The sequence below is a fragment of the Juglans regia genome, chromosome 13, assembly GCF_001411555.2.
Source record: "Juglans regia cultivar Chandler chromosome 13, Walnut 2.0, whole genome shotgun sequence".
Lineage (NCBI taxonomy): Eukaryota > Viridiplantae > Streptophyta > Magnoliopsida > Fagales > Juglandaceae > Juglans > Juglans regia.
Window position 1 is genome coordinate 15,355,267 of NC_049913.1, and position 19,985 is coordinate 15,375,251.

Below are 19,985 nucleotides of genomic sequence, written 5' to 3' on the forward strand. Positions count from 1 at the left end.
AAGCTATCATATAAGGCCTCGAGGGTGGTCAGACCACCATTAGACTGGATTTTGAGAGGTGGTCATTATTAGGGTTGAAAAAAAAAAAAATCAGTTGACTGAACCGAACACGGTCTAGTGTAAAACTGGTTTGGTCTTATACCGGTTCTAATTTTGCAAATGCGATTCAAATTCGGTACTATTTCGGTTTTGCTTTTTATAATATTGGACCAAATCAGTCCGATTCATATATATAATTTTTATTTTATTTTTTTTCCTATATATGAAATATTTTTTATATGATTTTTTATATTATATATAATTTTTTATATTATCTTATATTATATATATATATATATTATATGCTAATTAATATAACATCAGATTTTAAAATCTTATTATTCATATCTAATAATCTAATAATATAAAATTAATATAACACTTGATAAAACATAAAATTAATTTTATAAATCTTAATTTAAGTTATAACATTTGATATAACATATAAATTTTAATTTTAGAACATAAAATATTAAAATTAATATAACATAGAATTTTAATTTTAAGCATTAATATTAATATTAAGTTATTAATATAAACTTACTTTTGATATATATATATCAAAGAAAAATACATTTTATGACATAATAAATTATATTATATATTGTTTTTAATAAATATATTTATACACATTTGAGCACCACATGTATTCATATAACTTTGTGAGGTTTTAATCATTAAAATTATATAAAAAAACCAAGTAAAATGGGGACTGAATCAGATCAGAGCCGAGAGGCTATTGAGGAATAAAGCCAAATTGTGTATTATAAAAATAGTTTATTGAAAATCAAGTCATTCGAAAATGATACATAATTAATCGAGATGATTGGTATTCGTGTTGAACTGACTAAGGTCGAATTAAAATCTTTACCTTTGAACTCTATCATTTCGTATTGAATTCAAGAAAAAAATTATTAATATCATGCTTAATAATTTCTCATCTTGGGTAACAATTAATTAAGTAGTGTTAGGCTACCGTCCAACAATGATCACTAGGCATGCTGCCAAACATAAATTTTTTATTTTATTTTATTTCATATTTTTTAATATATTTAAATTTTTTAAAAGATAAAAAAATATATCAATATATTAAAAATTATTTTCTTAATTATTAAGCAAAATAAATTAAAAAAATAAAATAAACCGTCAAAATGAGGACAAACTAGACGGGCATATTAACGTTTATCATTCTGTATTATTGGGACGTGTCTACTAGCTATAAGACAAACAACGGAGGCAAGTGGCGAGAGAGCAAGACAAACAACACGGGGGATAATACATTTCTTCCTGCGATTCTTTAAGACCAGCTAACTTGGGTGGCGTTTGGAATCTGAACTCTGAACACAGTCAATATTTCAGTCACACTCGCGCATACGGAGAAAAGGAGAGAATGGAGAGTGCGGCGCTTCCTTTTGTGGGCATGATGATGGTCGAGTGTGCACAGGTTGGGCTAATGATAGTGGGCAAAGTGGCTATGTCAAGGGGAATGAACAACCTCATCTTCATCTTCTATTCCAACGCCCTTGCCTCATTCATCCTCCTCCCCACTTCCTTGTTCTTCCACGGGTACTCTCTCTCTCTCTCTCTCTCTCTCTCTGACAGAAAATAAAAATAATTTCTTTCTTTGATATCCACGATTTTGGCAGATCGGAGCGTCCTCCGATCACGTTCTCCCTTCTTTGTGGATTCTTCTTGCTGGGCCTACTTGGGTGAGTTGGAATTCTAGCTTTACACACTGCGTTTGCAGACTTTATTGTGGGTTCGTTTCGGTTTGAATGGAGTTCTGTTGCTCTTTTATTGTTTGTCAATTTCCTTTACCCAATTCACGTAATGGAGGGTTTCTGTAGTTTGGTATTTCATTGGTTTTAACATTTTTACAGTTTTGGTGTACAGATTCTAGGCTATGCTGGGATTTTGTATAGCTCGCCTACGCTTGGCACGGCCATGCTCAACCTTATCCCAGCCTTTACTTTTATTTTGGCCGTTGCTTTCAGGTCATGCTCTCCTCTCGCTTGTTAATACCTTGCCAATCTTATTGCACACCGTGAATATTCAGGGTGCCCTATAGTGACTTTAAATCCGAGAATAGACTCTGTGATAAGTGATTGACACGACATCTTTAAATCACACATTCATATTGTTAAATTACTACTTGTCACAAAAGTCTTACAAGTGATAATTTAACCTGGATCATGCCAACTGTTTAAATGATGGTAGTGAGCTGAGTATTTTGATATTTTTAGCCCTTATCTCGTTTTAACTGTTCCATAGGGAAAGCTATCACAAATTGCTTATTTTGCTGCGTCTACATCCGAAGTTTCTTATGGCATCAATGACAATTTGCTATCTGATCCGTTTTATCCTTTACTTAACCAGCGGCTCTGTAGCCTACACTATCGAGATGGAGGCAATTTTTATTTTATATATACACATAAGTATTGAGGTTACACATATTCAGAGGTTTTCCAATCAATAACTGGGTTTACAAATTGGGTACTGCAGTATCTTCTTCTTTATTTTTTTATTTAATATATAAGTAATTGAGAATTTTGTCAATAAAAGCATTAGGCATAGCTCATGTACACAGGATGGGTATTGTTGACAAAGAAAATGTCAGCAGTGTTCCTCTTAATCCAGCTTTTCTGTTTGTTATTCTGTCTCACAATTATTCTACAGCCCCCACCCAAAAAAAAAAAGGAAACAAGATGTGGTCTAGAAATTCTGGCAAATGTAATTTTTTCAAATATAATTAATGCTTTGAATCTACTTCAGTGACAAGCTCAGTATAAAGCAGTAAAATGCAAAATTTGAAAGACTAGAGGACTGTTTGTGCTTAAAAAAGGAATAAGATACTTATTTTTGTAAATGTCTGCTATTGCTGAATTAATATATATATATATATATATATATTTAATTCTGTACATGTGTGCTATTGTTGATTCAGCTTTGTGGTTTCAGGATGGAGAAACTGGACTGGAGAAGCTCCAGTAGCCTAGCTAAATCGTTGGGAGCCTTGGTGTCAATTACGGGGGCATTCATTGTGACATTATACAAGGGCCTTCCACTTCTAATGACACCATCACCTTCAGAAGCATCTCATCAACTTCTATTGCAAATGTCAAACTGGGTCGTTGGAGGATTGCTCCTTGCAGCTGATTCTGTGCTGGCTTCAGTATGGCTTATCATGCAGGTGAGATCCTACAAATTCCCATTATATGTGGAAAGTTGAAACCAGCTATAAAAATGAGAACAAGTTACCATTTTTCATTATTGATGTTTCAGGCATTGATACTTAAGAAATACCCAGCAGGGCTTATTGTAGTCTTTTTCTATTGCTTCTTTGTGGCCATTCAATCTGCAGTCGTTTCATTGGTCTTGGAAAGAGACTTGAGTTCTTGGAGCTTACAACCTAATACGAGGTTAATTGCTGTTCTATACTCGGTAATTAAATTACAAATCCCTCCATGATTTACCAATTGAATCTACATGCATTCTGTTATATAAACCTTAGAGACTCTAATTTCTAAGTGTAGGGAATGTTCGGTTCTGCATTCCAAGTTGGCATTTCTGCATGGTGCATGCACAAGACCGGGCCTGTTTTTGTTGCTATGTTCAAGCCTGTGGGTATTTTCATTTCTATTGTCGTGGGTGTTATCTTACTAGGAGATACTTTCTATCTCGGAAGGTAGGGCATATACTATTTCATTTTCCCTCTTTTTGCTCACTATCTTTATACTGATTATGGTATTGAGTATCTTTCTTCAATCCCAAAACCTTTCTATCCTTGATTTATAAAAGAATGGATCATTGATCATTATATTTTGAATCTGATGCAGTTTGATTGGAGCAATTCTGATTGTCATTGGATTTTTTTCTGTAATGTGGGCAAAAGCCAAAGAACAGAAAATGAGTGGGGAAGCTGCGGTAAGGAACTTCGACTCCAGCAGACAAAAAGCCCCTCTCTTGCAAAACAGTGTTGAAGAAATGTAGAAATTTCGTACATCAAATCAAAGCATAAAGGTCTCTGTTGCCAACCAAAATGGGTAATCTCTATGTCGTTCATTGTTAGAAATGGAATAAAATATACCTAAAAGTTTCATGTTGGAACCTCCTCTTTCACCAATTCTCTTTCTCTCTCTCTCTCTAGTCTATGGAAATTGAGGATCGAGGTTAATATAGGCATCATCTTGCTCCAGACCACGTGCAGTTGAGTATACATTACCCTAAGTAATGCTGGAAACCCTGGGCCTAAAAGGACAGCCGCCTTTTTTACTTGTGCACGGCTTGTCTAGCACCATTTAGTTAAAACTGAGTTATCCCATTTTTTATGAGAAAGGAAGATAAACTGTTGTTTGGTTCTTCTAAAGAGATTGAATAGCACCCATATCCCACTTTACATTTGGAGTTTTGTATAGAGATAAACTGAGTCTGCGCAACACCATGCAGGGACCAGACTTTGTTTGACAGTTTAATATCAGGACAACTAAAGCTGATTTCAGCCATGAACTTGGGAGGGATGTTAGCCCCATCTCTTTTTAGAAGTATGTTGGTTCTGTTTCTGATACACAATAATTTTCGTATATGCATTCAAATGTTATAGGATGTTTAAATGTTATAGTTTTGCCCCTTGCAACCACTCCTAGTGTAACACCTTGCTTAATTAACCATTAGATCAACCCTTAAGTATTCTAAATTAGGTTTTTAATTTTGAGTTATTACTTACAGTAAGGTTGGCCTTAATCTTGGCACTTAGTACCCTTAAGCTAATGATTAGAGAAGTAAGCCCATTGGTGAATTTAGTGAGGCTTTTAGGACCTTAGAGCATTCATGGGTCTAGCCCAATAGCCCTTAAGCCAAGAACCCACACACTCGGCCCTTTTAAGCCCACAAGGCCCAAAACCATGTTTGGATTTATTTCACTATTCAACTTGAAAACCCAATACACCATATCATTTGTTTTCTTAAGCTCAAATCATACCCTAAGTACCAAGTTTTGAAAGTTGGCTAAGACCATTAACCATCATACTTGAGGTTAGTGAACTTTAAGTCATGCTTTGAGGCTTAATTTCGTCTTAATCTTTTATTAACCTTTTAATCCGAAATTTTCTTCATTTATTATTTCATTTCATCATACTTAGACCTTGCTAATACTCTAGATAAACCTCCCCACATGTCATTAAGGAAAATGACATATCAAACCCCAAACTTGCATCAATCGGCTCATGTGTATCCCTTTTGAGTGCATGGACTATTTTGCCCTTAGGCCCAATAGTTTTGTGCCATTTACTTGAGGGTAATATGGTCCTTAGACACCTCATGAGACCCCTTCAAATCCAAATTAAGCTTTGAATGAATTTGGTTTCACAAACCAAACCAAGAAGCCAAACGGATTGCACCCTAGTCTAGTTTGAGTGGGAACCGGTTGGGTTGAGATTTAACCAACCATCTACCATGGTTGAGCCGCCACCCCACACCACCTCCATCGCCACCTCCATCACCACCTAATCCCCAATAGGCCTCATGACCATCATGAGAAATTTGACTCAGATTTTCCCACTCAAAAACATCCAAAACCAAAACTCCAATCTGCCAAGTAAAACCCAATTGAACCCACCGGTTAGCATATGTGGTTTGCTTGACTTTTTGTCAACTGAACCATGTCTCACGACCTGGCCACCACTGTAGGACCATTGTAGCCACAGTAAGGAAGAAATCATAGTGGTTTCAGGCCACTATTCCCCTTGTACAAGAGGACACAAGCTGATGAAGACAATCTGAAATTTCAGCAATCACCCTTCATTGCATCATCTTTTTTGAACTGCACCTTCATGATCACTTAGCAGCCAACCCTCCACCTTTTACCACCAGGAAAAGCCTTCAAGAAGTGATTTTGCACCTGCACAAATCAGCCATGATGATGAGTCAAACGGATGAGTCAAGACAATGAACAAAACTGTCCAAAGAAAATCACTTTGAACCTGTCAGTTCCATGGTTGGTTTTCCTTCTATTACTTCTACACCACGACTTGACTAGCCCCCATAGGAGTAATGTAGTAATTGTAGAAGTGAAATCATGGTGGTTTAGGACATTGTTTTAATTTGCACACAATGACACAAGTGATGGAATGCAAATCTGAAAATTTCAGCTTCTTTACACCACCTTCCACCAATCACTTTGGACCAAGGCCAATGTCCCTTCCCTTTGGCTGCCTATAAAAGGCCCCTTCACCCCCTCATATCCTTCACATCTCAGCTCCAAGCTTTCTCTTGAGTGTTGAGAGCACTTCTCCCCCTTATAGATCAAAAGAGTGAAATCGAGTGAGTTTTGGTAAGTTTTTTAGTATTCTTGAGCAAGGCTGTCTTAAGTGCTTGGAAGGCCACCAAATTTGTAAGTTTTCTTGCTCTTGATCTTAGTTAGCATGTCAAGCTTTGTTTCCAAGTGTTGGTACAAAATTTGGTTGAGTTTTGAGAAGGTTATCAAGTTTAGTTCAAACTAGGTCATTAAAAGGTGGTTTGAGTAATTAAATGATTTTAAGTGAAAATTTAGTTATAACATGTCTTAAGCATGATTTGATATGATTTATTGTTGTCTTAGAATGATTATGGAAGATTTGATTTGCGATTAAAAGCATGTCATGATAGGTTTTAAATCTATCTTGTTTTGATCAATAAATATAAATCAGTTTTGAATAAATTGGAGATTTATGATATCTTAGCCATGATTAAGTGTTGGGATGAACTTGATTACCCAAGAATTAGCCTTCATTATGTCATTAAAGATGTTAGTGATCATTTGTAACTAAAGAAAATCTCATATGCATGCATTCATAGGGATCAATAGTTGAGAACAAACTTAGGCATCAACTAGAGTGCATGCCACGGGTTGGGACTGTTTGGGCAAGTTCCATTTTGACTTTTGAAAATCTAAGGGTATAGATGGTTTTAGAATGCCAAAAATATGAGGTTCAGGAATTTTGGTTAAATTTGGAATTTGTTTGCAAATAATGAAAGTTTAGGGCCTTAATTGCAATTTTTAGAAAGTTTAGGGGTATTTTTGTAAATAGTCATTTTTTAAGCCCTTGCTTATGAACCTCACTCATAGTAGTATTAATCTGAATTTAGTACGAATTTGATTTTAGCCGCTACGACCTTTATCGAAAACTCAGGAAGTTTGTAAGTTGGCTTCTAACTTACACCTTGATAGATTATTTATGATTTATTGATAAATACTTCATTCATGTTTTAGTTATCACTTTGAGCATAAAATATCATGTTATTTGATATATTAAGTGCATATCTACATGACATGTAATATTTCTACAATTTTAGCATGTTGCATCTATAAATGTCATTTTCACATGAAAAGCTTGCTACATATGCACATGTCATAAAACACAATTTTCAACTTAGCATGAAAAGCTTGCTAGAATGAGGAATTTTCCTAGTAGAACTCTTTTGTCTACTCTAAAGTGTTTAAGAATAGAGTGGTAACCCTTGGGTTGACAAAGAACAGTCAACAGAATTTGAATGAGTTCTTTTTAAGGAACGCCGGAGTGAAGTCAAAATTTTTATGGCACTTAAGGCTGATGGGAATACATGTTATGATGTTATGTTATATTACCAATGCATTGAGAATGAGTCTGCAGACAACGTAATTTCAGCGTGAATTGTACTGGAGTCACTGGCAGGTACTCACAGTGCGCATGTAGAACTGTGATGATACTACACGTTACGATTAATTTATGAATTGCTAAAAATGATGAAATGTTATGATGAAAATATTATCTTTTGACGATAACTTAAATGTCTCCGTTTTTTTGAAAATGTTGTGGAATCTGGATGGGAGACACGCATATTTGTCTGCATTTCATGCAATTCATATTTATCATTCTTCATGCATAATTTATCTTTGTGCAAGTTTGTTAACTTACTGAGATTTTATATAAATCTCACTCATTGTGGACTCACTAATAGAATTTGTGTTAGGATACGAGGAGGACAGATTAGATGGAGCACTGAATCCGACTGGTTGTAGAGGAGCCTGACCTCGAGAGGAGACTAGATTTGATTATCATGTTTATAACCATAGTCCTTCATGCTCTAGAACGCATGAAGCGATTAATTTTATTTTGAAGATTTTAATATCTAGTTGTATTAAGTTATGCTACGTTTTGGCTTTGAATTTATGATGATCAGTAATGCATTGAGATATTTTAATTATTCTGGTATAAGTTATGTTTTCGTCCTTATATTCGCTACGGTTATTGCATGCTAGGATTTATTGCATATTAACTATCATGAATGAGAGTATGTAACCTTATGTTACATGTCTCAACATTCTAAGTCTCCATCCCATCCCAAGCGGAGGTTGAGTGCGTCACACCTAGTCAATGCATTATTTATTTGAACTTCAAATGAATAATGGGCTGAGGTAATATATGTCTTACATTTTCTGGCTTCTCCGGGAACGAGGAGGCCACTTTAATATTGGACTTTTAACATTTCAAGCTTCTGAAGTATTCAGACCGAGAAAAGGGAAAAGACTTACAGATATACTTAAATTTTGAGGAAGAATTAATCATATATGTCAACGGATGATGATGTAATTTAATTTCTGTTTCTGAAGGTTTCAATTTTCTATTTGGATTAAAATATAATATTTTATCCAGGAATATTGTTTTGCCCAACTCTAATGGGAAGAAGTCAGGGAAGCTATTTGATGGGCAACAACAGTGTTTTCCATGTGAGGTTGAGTCCAAACATGGTAGGCATGACCTGAAAGTTACGCTGTTAGAGTCAATCATTCCACATACAAAAGTATGGAAATCGGACTACTTGGTTTTGGGGTAAGTAGGATGATCAAATCTTATGGATGCAATTATCTGACTCGAGTTGAATTTGTGCCCTTGAACTGCTTGCCATATCTAATGGAGGGATATTTAAATTGGGTTTGAATATTAAGTTGAGTTCAGTTGAGTTGATTTCTTTATAAATAGTAATAAGTTGAATAGTAGAAAGAGTTATGTAGAACTCATCTAAATTGAATTTAAAGTATATTTGAATGTTAAGATGAATTTAAATTTTTTTATAGAAAATTAAAAAAGATTGTAGATCTTATGTATAAAGATATTTTAAGTTAAAAAAAGTTGTGAGTTTCACGTGTAAAAAAATTTTAAATTAAAATAAATTTAATAATTTAAAAATGAAGTATTTAAATATTATATTAAATTTAAAATTAGATTAAATTCAATTAAATTCAGCTGGAAATTAACTAAAGTGAATTAACTAAAGTGACAGCAGATTGAATAACTAAAGTGATTCTCAACTACAACTAGCTACTCTAGCCTGTCATCCGTACGGATGAAAAGACATCTCCAGTAATTCTCCTTTTTTTTTTTCCCTTATCCTAGGTCGATATTCACATATAAGTGGACGACTTTTATGAGCATTAATATTGATTTATGTATATGTATATACAAAGTTATATTTGTATAATATGATCTTAAAATTCTCTATATTGATTTATGTATATCTAAATATTTAGCTATCTATAAACAGTATTTATCCAAATTTGGATAACTACTATTCACCCTACAAATCATATTTTAATAATTATTTATCTCTCATCCCACTCTCTCTCACACAATCCTTTCATTTTCTCCCTCTTTCAACAACACAACAAACCTTCACTTGTACATTCATTTTATTATTATAATATATTATATATATTTTTTTCATTTTATTATATTTTTAATATATTATTATTAAAAATTATATTTTTTATTATTACATTTGTATTATTAATGTCAAATGTATGTGGTGGATGTTAATTGTAAAATATATATTAAAAAAATTGATTTTAGCAAAAAAGTAATAATAATATTATTTTGTTATTATTTTGTCTCAAATATGCATAAGCCAATGTGAAAATTTTGCTTGAATGGCAAAGTGAATATGTAAAAGAGATAATTTTGCATATGCATATGCATAAACTAATGTTAATGCTCTAATTAATTGAAGTGTGTGGAGCAAGTAGATGTCTACTTGATTTCAAAAAAAAGAAAAAAAAAATGTAGATGTCAACTTTGTGCAAGTATGCGGTCAGCCAAATCTAAACAATCGTTTAAATTTATAAATGAGTTGAAATGAATTGAGATGATATGTAAATAGTAAAATAAAATATTTTTAGAATATTATTTTTTAACATTATTATTGTTTTGAAATTTAAAAAAATTGAATTGTTTATGAGAATTTGAGAAAATTGTTTTGAAGATTTGAAAAAAATTGAATTATTTATTATATTTATGTGAAAATTTAAAAAAATTATAATGATAAAGATGAGATGAGTTGAGATAAGTTGAGATGGGTTTTGAATTCAAACAACAAGTTTTTTGAGTCCCTTGCATGTGTTCTTTCTTTATAGCACTCTCGTTGGATTAGTTAAAGTTAAAGTATATTTTTTTTTATGAATATAAGATTAATTTAACTTTTAACTATTTCATTCACATAAGTTTCCACATTGGAATAGCTATTTTTTCATTATATGATAATAAAATAATATAAGATGAATTTGGCTTTGGCTATTCACATCAAATCTTCACATTAGATTATCAATTTATTCATTATATAGTAATGAATAATTAATAATTTCAAAAATATTTTAATTATAAATTTAGTTTATTTTTTCATATTTTACTATTCATAATATTATATATTAATTAGTAATCATATTCTAATTATATTTTTTTCAATTGTCATTTAAAAGGGAGAGATAAATAATTTATATAAAAGGAAGAGAGAAATAATTAATATAAAATGTATTTAATGAATGAATAATTCATTTCAAATTTAGAAATCATTTTAGAAGTAACTGTTCCAATGAGAGTGCTCTAATTTACTCTAGCTGTTCTAATTATTTAGAATTTAGCTATTTCAATGTGATCACATTTTATAGTTTAATAGCTAAATTTTTAATGGATTTATCTTTTAGCTAATCCAATAAGAGTGCTCTAAGTTGGGTAAATCTAAAAAAACAACTTTCATGTAGGGCCTTTGGCAATGCCAACGTCAGCCACACAAACAGTCACTAATATATTAAAGGAAAATGAACTTATAAAGTGATTTTATTTTTATTTTTAATTTTTTTTACTATTAAAATATTAATGAATTGATATTTTTTTTTATTTTTTAAAAATGTTTAAAGATGTATAAAAAAATGATTAAAAAAAAAAGACAAAAATATAAAAGTGCATTTGTACTTATCGGTTTGAATGCATCGGTTGATCATCTATCCTAGTAGAACTACCCTATATTAAATAAGATTCAGTTTCAATTTCAGGCTCAGTTGTATTGTTTATTAATCACAGTCAGTCCATCCATATATTAGAAAAAAAATTGACATTCTACATCCAATTAGTTGTCTTTACTCGCATAAGTTGATATTGATACGACATATTTTAAGTAATTATTTATTCAATTAAATTCTGATTAATTTAAAAATGAAGAATATTAGCATTGTTTAATTAAAAAAATTAGTGGTAAAAAGCACAAAATAATTAGAGAAAGGGACCATTGAAAGGAGAACGTGTGCTCAAGTTCTTTTTTCAAAACGAAACTAATTAGAGGGAAAACGATTAGTTTATTGAACGTCAGCTTTCCATTCCCTACTATATATGAGACATCCATCCGAGTAGCTTCTTCACCTCAAGTAGCTATACCACTTCGTGAAATGCTAACACCCGGCCCCAACTCCGGGGGCCGGGGTCTCTACCTATCGCCACATTACAGTAACCTGTGGAAGTAAAGCAACATAATGTTCGCCATAAATACGAGGGAGAAAAGATTGAGGAGAGATTATTATTATTGCTTACTTCTGCAGACAGAAGCAGTAGCACTGTATATTCCAGGAGAGAGAGAGAGAGGGAGAGATGGGAGTGATGAGGGCCATGTTGTGGGAAGCAGTGCCCTTCACAGTGATGGTGACCATGGAAGCTTGCACTATAGGGTTGACTATATGGGCTAGTACAGCCATGAATAATGGGATGAGCCCTCTTGTATTTGTTTTCTATTCCAATTCCCTTGCTTCTATCCTCCTCCTCCCTTATTCATTCATTTTTCACTGCACTGACAGGTTCTTCTTCTTCTTCTTCCTTCTTCATACTTAACGTATATAATATATTAATATCAGGGCTTGCTTCTCATCTTCCTCGTCTTCTTTCTCTGTGCAGAACAGAACAACCACTTTTCACCTTTCCTCTCTTCTTGCGATTCTTCTTCCTGGGTTTAACTGGGTTTGTACTCTCTCTCTCTCTCTCTCTCTCTCTCTCTCACGCGTGCACACACACACGGGCGGCGGACAGGCCTACTCCATGAAAGCCCGAAGGATTTGATGCCTGATGAACCCTTCGAATTCTAATGAATTCCCAACTCGGGCTCGCTTGGAGCATGGGTCTGACGGTTCTTCCACGGAAGACCATCCTGGAATGGTGTGCATCATTGCTTGCTTCAATTGATGATGATTTGGTATTTGAAAAGTTTGACAAAGCAAGACAAAAGGGAAGTTATATTATTGGTTCTTGATGTGTGGTTTGCAGGATAACCATAGGGAAGTTATATTATTGGTTCTTGATGTGTGGTTTGCAGGATAACCATAGCGCAGAACCTTGCATTCTTGGGCTTAAGTTACAGCTCTCCGATCCTAGTCTGTGCAATGGGCCTTTTGACCCCATCTTTTTTCTTCATGCTCTCTGTCCTGCTCAGGTTTTAACATAACCTCCTCTTCTCTCAAAATCAATTGGTCTATGTGAATAGCTTTAAAATCAAGTCGTTTTTTCTCTTTTCAGTTGAACTTTATGCTCTCTGATTTTTTAAAAACCATCAAATGGGTTCTTTTGTGACGCTGTCAGAATTTCATTAGCAAATCTTTAGAAATACAACGTCAACATCAATAACAATTCCATACGTGTCTCTTGAAGGAGTGTGGCCCCCATGTTTTTGAAAATTAAAAAATCATGCAAAAATTAGAAAAATAAAAAATATTAAATAAAAAATAAAAAATAAAAAAATTAAGATAAAAACAAGTTTTAAAAGACTTAAAAACTCAAAACAAAATGAATTTAAAAAATTATAAAATATATATTTAAAAATATTAACTAAAAATCTGCTTTCTTTTTAGGTAAATAGCTCGTATTTTGTTAAATTTTAATTTTTTTTTAGCTTATTATCTTTTATTTAATAATTTCATTTTTCCAACCTTTTAAAACTTTTAAGATTTTTACTTGTGACATACACGTAACCTAATAGTTTCATTGATGTCGACGTTAAGAGTGGGCAGCGAGGGCCCACCTCCCACTACACCACTCCCGTCTGCCCCATCTCCCGCATGGGCAGATGGGCAATCTCGCACAATGCGGATAGCACTTCTAATCGACGTGATAACAATGTATATATTAACAATTCCGATCGAGGAATCAATTAATTTGGTCGTAATGTTAAACCACATGAAAATAAAAAGTTTAAGATTCAATTAAAATGCATAGTGAGCAATTTGACTTTAAAACAAACTACATGGACCACTTTCGTACTTAACATAACTAGAAAAATATAGGAAATTCAAAAAAAAAAACACAGAACTTGAACAAAAATGTTGGCCTCGTTTGTTTGTGTATGCCATTGAACTTCAACTTATCTACCCTTTTAGGACGACAAAATTAGATTGGAGAAGTTCAAGCTGCCAGGCTAAAGTAATCGGCACGTTGATATCGATCATGGGGGCAATAATGGTGGACCTTTACAAAGGCCCAGTGATACTTAAAACTTCTGTTTCTTCAACATATGATCTTGATCTTCAACCCAAGCAGCAACTGATCTCCATGATCTTCTCCTCAACGCCGGAGCATTGGATTCTTGGTGGCATTTTGCTAGCAGCTACATCATTGTCTGTTTCAGTATGGAACATTATTCAGGTAAAACTGTTATATATGTGCGGCCCATTACAATACTTAAGAATTTCTCAAACTAATCTTTTGATTCATTTCTTGTACTGATCAGCTTGGAACAGTGAAACAATATCCAGAACTGCAAGTAATGAAGGCGGCGTCTTTCTATAGCGTACTGGGGACAGTTCAATGTGGGATAGTTTCTTTAACTCTAGAGAGAAACCCAAGTGCTTGGAAACTAAAACTTAACTCGGAGCTTCTTCTCATTGTTTTAACAGTAAGCAAATTAAAGTTCTTAATTAATTATGCGGACATCATGTTCCATCAAAATGTGTGATCTAGGACTTTACTCATGAATGTATAAATTATGCGTGTACGGGCTGCATGTGCTATTAATATAGAAGATCTGGATGCACCAACAACAACTATTGCAGAGGCACCGTAGGCATTGTATAGCATTGTAAAATCTATTTTTTGTCTCAAGTTGTGTAATAGAATTTATTCCTTCTGTTTCCTGGAATATTGTACAGAACATCATGTATATATACCCTTAACAGTATAATGAGAATGCACTGAGAATTCACAGAATATCTTATTCTATTATGGTATCAGAGACCCCACGACTAATCGTCCTCTGATCCATGACTTCTTCTTCCTCTCTTACCTCAACAAACGTCTCAGCCATGTCTTCCTTCTCACATCTTGTCACCACTAAGCTCACCAACGATAACTATCCTTTATGGAATGTACAGGTCTCTGCCTATTTAAGAGGTCAGGATCTCTATCAATACGTTGATGGCTCACTAAAATCCCCTCCTGCCCTTCTTGAGTCTCAACCTAACCCAGCTTATGCCTCCTGGAAAAGAAATGATCAACTAGTTCTCAGTATATTGTTCTCCTCCCTCTCAGACTCGGTACTCGGGCATGTTCTTTCTTCTCAAACATCTTGTGAGCTTTGGAGATCTCTCTCCTCATTGTTTGCCTCTCATTCTCATGCAAAACGTTTCCAAGTTAAATTCCTGGTGATCAAAGTATCACTGAGTATTTTGGTAAAGTAAGATCACTTGCTGATATTCTTGCTGTCTCTGGGACTCCCTTACCCGATTCTGATTTTGTTTCTTACCTTCTCACTGGGCTTGGTTCCGAATATGACCCTTTTGTTACCTCTATAACAACACGGGTTGAACCCATTTCTTCGCATGAGCTGTTTCAGTTACTTCTTGTCCATGAGAGTAGACTTGCACACAGCACACGAAGCTCTATCTCCACGCAACCTTCTGTCAATTTTACACACACTGGGGGACGAGGTTCTGCTCAGCATCGTGGTGGACTCAATGGCAGAAATGGACTAGGCAGATACAACTATCCAAACAGAGGTGGTCGAAGTTTTTCACCTGCTACACAGTCCAATCTCCCAAACTCACAAAATTCCCAACGACCAACCTGTCAAGTATGTCAAAAAGCAGGTCATGTAGCCCGACAGTGCAGGCACCGCTTTGATCATAGCTATCAATTTAGTGCGCCCACTTCCTTCTCAGCTAATTTCACCCAACCCAGCCCTCTCCTAGATCCTACCTGGTATCCAGACTCGGGAGCAACCCACCATATCACACACACCCTCAACAACCTGAATCTTGCCTCCGAGCCTTACTGTGGCAATGAACAGATTCTAGTAGGAGATGGTTCAGGACTCTGCATTCAAAATACGGGTGACTCTTCCTTATCTTCTTCTTCTTCTTCTTCTTCTTCTTCTTCTTCTTCTTCTTCTACTTCTTCTTCTTCTTCTTCTTCTTCTACTTCTTCTTCTTTTCTCCTTAAAAATCTACTTCATGTTCCAAAAATCATGAAGAATCTCATCTCTGTTTCAAAATTTTGCAAGGATAACTCATGCTTTTTCGAGTTTCATGATTCTTTCTTCTCTGTGAAGGACACATCGACGGGGACGATCCTCCTCACAGGACCAATCCGTAACGGCCTCAATACATTCCCTTCGGAGTCAGATTGTCCCTCCATCATCTCGTCTCCTTCTATCAACATAGGTGAAAAAGCATTTGTCAATCAGTGGCACCGTCGGTTGGGTCATCCTCATCACTCCACTCTATCACGTATTCTGCGCACCACCTGCTTGAAAGTTTCTCCCAACGCCTCTAGCTTCCAGTGTAATGAGTGCCCCTTAGCCAAAAATCATCAACAACCGTTTATTTCTCATTCGGCCCATTCAAATAAACCATTACATTTGGTCTGTGCTGATGTTTGGGGCCCAATCCATTTTGTTTCTAGACAAGGCTACAAGTACTATGTCTCTTTTGTGGATCAATACACTCGTTTTACTTGGTTCTATCCCTTAAAATTGAAATCTGATGTTCTTAATGTTTTTTCTATTTTTTTACCTTTTGTTGAGCGTCTTTTTAATACAAAACTCATCACTCTTCAAACCGATGGGGGTGGTGAATTTCAACCACTCACACAAATATGTCAAAAATTTAGAATTCACCATCGTTTTTCGTGCCCACATACTCACCAACAAAATGGGCTTGTGGAACGAAAGCACAGGCATATAGTCGAGACTGGGCTTGCTCTCTTGGCCCAAGCTTCTCTTCCATTTTCCTATTGGACTGATGCTTTTGATACGGCAGTTTATCTCATTAATCTCTTACCTTCCCCAACGATTAACAACAAAACACCATTCTTCAAAGTCTTCAATCATGATCCTGATTATCATTTTTTAAAAGTGTTTGGGTGTGAGTGCTTTCCTAACTTACGCCCTTACAATCAACACAAATTAAATCTTCGCTCCACCCCATGTCTCTTTCTTGGGTATAGCTCGATTCACAAGGGGTACAAATGCTTAGACTTAAAGACAAATCAGCTATACTTCTCGCGACGTCCTATTTCATGAAAACAAATTTCCGTATTCAACTCTTCGGCCCACCTCATCGTCTAACTCTCAACCTTTCTCTCCCTCTTATACCTGCTTACCCATTCTCAACCCACAACCCTCAATTTTAGGCCCAAGCCCAAACACCATCTCATCTTCTTCCCGACCACCAACTCAAAATCCCCAAATTTCCTCTTCTTCCCGATCCGAAATCCCCAGCTCATCTTCCCGTAACTCCACGGATCTCTCACTTCTCATACCACCCCATTCACCCATCATCACACGGGCACAGACTCATTCCTCCCGACCTCGTGTTCGAATGGATGGAACTGTTCCATACCCGACTAGGCGCTGTCTTGCCACCACAGTAATTCCCGAAACACCAAATAGCTTTGTCGTCGCCTCCAAACACCCCGAATGGCATGAAGCCATGAACCAGGAGTACAAGCACTTCTCCAAAACAAGACATGGACCCTTGTTCCCCCTAATCCATCCTTCAATGTTCTTGGTTGTAGATGGATTTATCGCACAAAATTACATGCGGATGGGTCCATTGAACGAAGGAAGGCACGACTTGTAGCTAAAGGCTATCATCAGCAACCTGGACTCGATTTTCACGAAACATTTAGTCCTAGTGGTCAAGGCACCTACTATTCGGTTGATCCTTTCAATTGCTGTTGCTCGTGGATGGGCTTTGCGACAAATTGATATACAGAATGCATTTATGCATGGAATTCTTACAGATCAGGTATATATGCATCAACCTTAAGGATTTATTGATTCTCAATATCCTAAATATGTTTGTAAACTGCAAAAAGCAATTTATAGTTTGAAACAAGCTCCACGGGCATGGTTTGCCCAATTGAGTTCATGGTTACTTGATAATGGGTTTCGGGCATCTCAGGCTGATGCATCCCTCTTTGTGCTTAGACAAGCTGATTTGCGCATATATGTTTTGGTTTACGTTGATGATTTTGTAATCACAGCGTCAAAGGCCTCTGCTATTGATTCTTTTATCTCTGACTTGAGCTTGGCATTCACAGTTAAAGACTTAGGTGCTCTGTCCTACTTTCTTGGTCTAGAAATAACTTCTTTGAGCACTGGTTTATTACTCTCTCAGAGAAAATACATTAAGGATCTCCTTATTAGGAGTAAAATGTTACATGCCAAACCAGTTACCTCACCCATGGCCGTAAATCTCAAACTGTCAAAATTTGACTCACCTAGTTTTGATGATGCCACTTTGTTTAGAAGTATTGTTGGAGGGTTACAATACTTGTCCCTCACTGGCCTGATATATCCTATGCGGTAAATAAAGTGTGTCAATTCATGCACACACCAAAAGTGCCACATTGGGTTGCAGTTAAACGCATATTGCGTTACTTGAAGGCAACAATCAATCAGGGTCTATTTTTCTCTTCTCAATCTTCCTTTAAATTACAAGCTTACTCAAATGCGGATTGGGCTGGATGCCCTGATGATAGAAAGTCTACGGGTGGTTTTTGTACTTTCTTGGGTAAACATCTCATTTCTTGGAGCTCCAAGAAACAAAGCACAGTTGCACGATCTAGTACTGAAGCTGAGTACAAATCTGTAGCCTCAGCAACTGCTGAACTCATCTGGCTTCAAACACTTATTTCTGAGCTTGGTTTACCACTCAGTCAAGCTCCAACATTATGATGTGACAACATTGGAGCCACTTACTTGGCTGCCAATCCTGTCTATCACTCAAGAACGAAGCACATGGATATTGATTTCCATTTTGTCAGAGACCGCGTTGCTGCAAAAATGTTGAACATCTCCTTCATCAGTTCTAAAGACCAATTAGCCGACATTTTTACTAAACCTTTGGTTGCTGCCAGATTTTCTAACTTAAAAACGAGTCTCAATGTTGCTGACACACCCTTAGACTCGAGGGGGCGTATTAATATAGAAGATCTGGATGCACCAACAACAACTACTGCAGAGGCACCGTAGTCATTGTATAGTATTGTAAAATCTGTTTTTTGTCTCAAGTTGTGTAACAGAATTTATTCCTTCTGTTTCCTGGAATATTGTACAGAACATCATGTATATATACCCTTAACAGTATAATGAGAATGCACTGAGAATTCACAGAATATCTTATTCTATTATGTGCTACAGGCTGTCTTTGGGGGTGTAGTCCGTTCTCGTGTTCATATATGGTGCACGCAAAGCAAGGGCCCTTTATATGTTCCAATGTTCAAGCCTTTTGGGATTCTTTTTGCAACCATTTTTGGTATTAGCTTCTTTACAAATAATCTTCACTATGGAAGGTAAAAGCAGAAAAAAGGAAAACTCTATTAATTTTCACATTCTCCATAATTACAGTGTATAATGCCATTTTGCTTCTTTAATTACTGTGTAATAGGAGCGATCATAATTGGAATTGGGTGCTATGCTGTGATGTGGGGACAAATTACAGAAGATGGAGTAGGTGAAGACCAGTGTGCGGGAAGTGTGGATTCCTTGGAAGAAAAGACCGTCCCTCTCTTGCAAGAAGAGATGCAAGTCTAAATTCTTGTGTGCAACCAAAGTCTGAAAAGAAAATTAGATACTTCAAAATTAGAAGCATCGAGTGGTAATTAGTAGTCTTCACAGGCCATAAGGTTAGGTGACTGGTGACTGCAAGGCAATGCAATCCAGCTGCCATGCGCAGACAATGATGCATGCTCTGGCTGAACAGAGAGTTTTAGGCCAGGCAGGAGAGTTGTCAACAGTACCATCCAATTCTCCATATTCCAAGTTGTCATCCTAGAGGAAGGCTAGCTAGCTAAAGATGTTCATTTGGCCTAGGCTGGTGTATATCAAGCTTCTTAGGTTGTGCATGGTAGTTGGTTGCATTGGCTATTGTTGTTGTTATAGTGATCGATGTTTGGAGCTAGCCTACTGCTTGTCAGCATGCTGCTGTCTGTTCGCTCCTAAGTGGTACTGGTGTTGCCATTGTGTGCTCTGCTGCTGTGTTATAAGGGTTAGGTGCTGGTGATTATTACCGTTTTGGATGTAGGGATGTACAAATTTACTTCTGCTTGATTTGTTGTTATGCTTTGTTCCAAGTGTGGGCTTCTTCTTAGCCTCTATATATACGTCATTAATTTGGCTGTTCTGTT

The 19,985-nt window shown here is 35.7% G+C and overlaps 2 protein-coding genes across 10 annotated transcripts; both read left to right on the forward strand.

Moving 5' to 3' along the window:
• The first annotated feature begins 1,312 nt into the window (after positions 1-1,312).
• Positions 1,313-8,259, forward strand: LOC108983344 (WAT1-related protein At3g28050-like). 9 transcript variants are annotated; one of them, XR_001994851.2, is made up of 9 exons: positions 1,313-1,605; positions 1,686-1,748; positions 1,920-2,033; positions 2,998-3,229; positions 3,322-3,480; positions 3,573-3,724; positions 3,876-4,082; positions 4,486-4,580; positions 8,026-8,259. XR_001994851.2 is itself a non-coding variant. In XM_018954934.2 (8 exons), the coding sequence occupies exons 1-7, from the start codon at positions 1,430-1,432 to the stop codon at positions 4,027-4,029; spliced, it is 1,050 nt and encodes a 349-aa protein (XP_018810479.1). In that variant the 5' UTR covers positions 1,313-1,429; the 3' UTR covers positions 4,030-4,059; positions 8,026-8,259. The 9 variants fall into 9 exon arrangements, 3 of the variants coding, with proteins under 3 accessions (XP_018810479.1, XP_035540099.1, XP_018810483.1); XR_001994852.2 differs by having other exon boundaries at positions 3,876-4,059; XR_004797958.1 differs by having other exon boundaries at positions 3,322-3,458; positions 3,568-3,724.
• Positions 8,260-11,932: 3,673 nt separating this feature from the next.
• LOC108979402 (WAT1-related protein At1g70260-like) lies at positions 11,933-19,392 on the forward strand. Its single transcript, XM_035684327.1, has 7 exons — positions 11,933-12,169; positions 12,267-12,329; positions 12,682-12,798; positions 13,739-14,003; positions 14,089-14,253; positions 19,000-19,150; positions 19,238-19,392. The coding sequence occupies exons 1-7, from the start codon at positions 11,967-11,969 to the stop codon at positions 19,390-19,392; spliced, it is 1,119 nt and encodes a 372-aa protein (XP_035540220.1). The 5' UTR covers positions 11,933-11,966.
• The last annotated feature ends 593 nt before the right edge of the window (positions 19,393-19,985 follow it).

Excerpts from the sequence above, each read along its gene's own strand:
- LOC108983344 (XM_018954934.2), top strand. The coding sequence starts at position 1,430 with ATGGAGAGTGCGGCGCTTCCTTTTGTGGGCATGATGATGGTCGAGTGT. Across the intron at positions 1,606-1,685 it reads ACTTCCTTGTTCTTCCACGG|ATCGGAGCGTCCTCCGATCA; the intron begins GTACTCTCTCTC and ends CGATTTTGGCAG. Across the intron at positions 3,230-3,321 it reads CAGTATGGCTTATCATGCAG|GCATTGATACTTAAGAAATA; the intron begins GTGAGATCCTAC and ends TTGATGTTTCAG.
- LOC108979402 (XM_035684327.1), top strand. The coding sequence starts at position 11,967 with ATGGGAGTGATGAGGGCCATGTTGTGGGAAGCAGTGCCCTTCACAGTG. Across the intron at positions 12,170-12,266 it reads ATTTTTCACTGCACTGACAG|AACAGAACAACCACTTTTCA; the intron begins GTTCTTCTTCTT and ends TTCTCTGTGCAG. Across the intron at positions 12,330-12,681 it reads TTCTTCCTGGGTTTAACTGG|GATAACCATAGCGCAGAACC; the intron begins GTTTGTACTCTC and ends TGTGGTTTGCAG.